The 2,590-nt window shown below is 51.2% G+C and overlaps 1 protein-coding gene across 1 annotated transcript in view; it reads right to left on the bottom strand.

The window, feature by feature from the left end:
• The window catches only part of WDR88 (WD repeat domain 88), a 46,520-nt gene that overhangs the window by 40,653 nt on the left and 3,277 nt on the right, over nucleotides 1-2,590 (bottom strand). The window contains exon 2 of the mRNA XM_011948832.1: nucleotides 2,216-2,396. Coding sequence (XP_011804222.1) covers nucleotides 2,216-2,396 — 181 coding nt within the window. The remainder of the gene's footprint in view (nucleotides 1-2,215; nucleotides 2,397-2,590) is intronic.

The raw sequence follows: 2,590 nt of genomic DNA, 5'->3' as shown, positions 1-2,590 counted from the left end.
GACAGAGTGAGACTCCATCTGGAAAAAAAAAAAAATTCTGCCTGGGCATAGTGGCTCATCCCTGTAATCCCAGCACTCTGGGAGGCTGGGGCAGGAGGACTGCTTGAGCCTGGGAGTTCAAGACTAGTCTGGGCAACACAGTGAGACTGTCTGTACAAAACTGGAAAAAAAAAAAAAGAAAATGAGCCAGGCATGGTGGCACACACTTGTAGTCCCAGACACTTAGGAGGCTGAGGAGGGAGGACTACTTGAGCCCAGAAGGTTAAGGTTACAGTGAGCTATGATTGCAGCACTGCACTCCAGCCTGGGTGACAGAGCAAGACCCTACCTTTAAATAATTAAAATTAAAATTTTAAATGGGCAAAGGATTTGAACAGATATATCTCCAAAGAAGATATGCAAGGGCTGGGTGCAGTGGCTCACAACTATAATCTCAGCACTTTGAGAGGCTGAGGCAGATGGATCACTTGAGGCCAGGAGTTCAAGACCAGCCTGGCCAACATGGCGAAACCCTATCTCTACTAAAAAAAAAAAAAAAAAAAAAGTAGCCCGCTGTCGTGGTATGCTCCTGTAATCCCAACTACTCAGGAGGCTGAGGCATGAGAATTGCTTGAACCCGGGAGGCAGAGGTTACAATGAGCTATGATCATGTCACTGCACTCCAGCCTGGGCGATAGAGTGAGACCTGTCTCAAAAAGAAAAACAAAAAACAAAACAAAAACAAAATATATATATATGCAAATAGTTGATAGCACATGAAAAGATTCTCAACATCACTCACCACATCAGGAAAGTGCAAATGAAAACCACAGTGTGGCCGGGCGCGGTGGCTCATGCCTGTAATCCCAGCACTTTGGGAGGCAGAGGTAGGTGGATCACCTGAGGTCGGGAGTTTGAGACCAGCCTCATCAACATGGAGAAACCCCGTCTCTACTAGAAATACAAAATTAGCTGGGCATGGTGGCGCATGCCTGTAATCCCAGCTACTCGGGAGGCTGAAGCAGGAGAATCGCTTGAACCCAGGAGGTGGAGGTTGCGGTGAGCCGAGGTCGTGCCACTGCACTCCAGCCTGGGCAACAAGAGCAAAACTCCATCTCAAAAAAAAAAAAAAAATTAGATGTGGTGGTGGGCACATCTAATCCCAGCTACTTGGGAGGCTGAGGCAAGAGAATCACTTGAACCTGGGAGGCAGAGGCTGCAGTGGGCTGAGATCATGCCAGTGCACTCCAGCCTGGGTGACAGAGCCAGACTCCGTCTAAAAAAACAAATAAATAAATAAAAAAGAAAAAACAGAAAGAAAGGAAAGAAAAGCAGAGTGTGATGCCGTGTCATATTTGTTAGGATGGCTATCATCAAAGTCCCATAACAAGTGCTGGCAAGGATGTGAATAGTTGAAACCCTCCTACATTGCTGGTAGGAATGTAAAGTAGTGCAGTTACTTTGAAAAATAGGCAGTTTGGCCGGGCACAGTGGCTCACGCCTGTAATCCCAGCACTTTGGGAGGCCGAGGTAGGTGGATCACCTGAGGTCAGGTGTTTGAGACCAGCCTGGCCAATGTGGTGAAACCCCGTCTCTACTAAACGTACAAAATTAGCCGGGCATGGTGGCATGTGCCTGTAATCCCAGCTACTGGGGGACTGAGGCAGGAGAATCGCTTGAACCTGGGAGGCAGATCACGCCAGCCGAGATCACGCCACTGCACTCCAGTCTGGGCAACAGAGCAAGACTCTGTCTCAAAAAAAAAAAGTGTCATGGCCATGTAACAGAATATTACTTGGTAATGAAAAGGGAAGGAAGCACTGCTACCGGCTACAACATGGATGAACCTTGAGGATGTTATGCTAAGGAAACGAAGCCAGTCACAAGAGACCACATATGGCTTGATTCTATCACTATAAAAGGTCTAGAATAGACAAATCTATGGACAGAAAGTTGAATTCCCTGGTCTGGGCAGGATGGGTATTGGGGAACTGGGGAGTACAGTACTCTGCGAATACCCTAGAAACCACTACAGCTTCTATGGTTAAATTATGTGGTATGTGAATTATATCTCAGTAAAACTGGAAGAAAAAAAGAGGACAGAGCGCGGAAGCCTGAAGTGTTCCCCCCTGGACCGCCTGGCGACAGGTCCCAGGTTGAGTTGTGGAAGTGTAGGGGTGGGGGAAATGTTGGAGGCAAGACGAGGGGTGAGGCCTGGAAGGCAGTGTCAGGGTGCTGAGCTGAGTCGGCAGGAGGGCAGGGGTGAGGGGATGCGACGGTTCAGGGCGGCGGTGGCCTTCGGGTTGCAGGTGATGTGCGGGGTGTTCGGGAAGCGCAGGTGGGGATGCAGGGGATGAGAGGATACCCCGCTTCTAGGGGACTCGGGGACACGGGGACACTGGAACGTGGGCTCGGGCCTGCAGGGCGCGGGAACACGGGCTCCGTTGCCAGGGAGCGCGCAGAGCTGGGACCGGGCTTTTCTCCGGTAGAGTTCGCTAACCCCGGGCGGTCCTGGGCCGCGCGTGCAGGAACGGCTCCCTACCCCAGGAGTGGCCCCAGTCCCCGGGACGGGACGTGACCTGCGCAGCCCTCCCGCACCACCCCCGCCCCT

Source organism: Colobus angolensis, unplaced genomic scaffold (assembly GCF_000951035.1).
Source record: "Colobus angolensis palliatus isolate OR3802 unplaced genomic scaffold, Cang.pa_1.0 Scaffold107, whole genome shotgun sequence".
Lineage (NCBI taxonomy): Eukaryota > Metazoa > Chordata > Mammalia > Primates > Cercopithecidae > Colobus > Colobus angolensis.
Note: the sequence above shows the minus strand (reverse complement) of the source record. Positions and strands in the feature narration are given on the sequence as shown.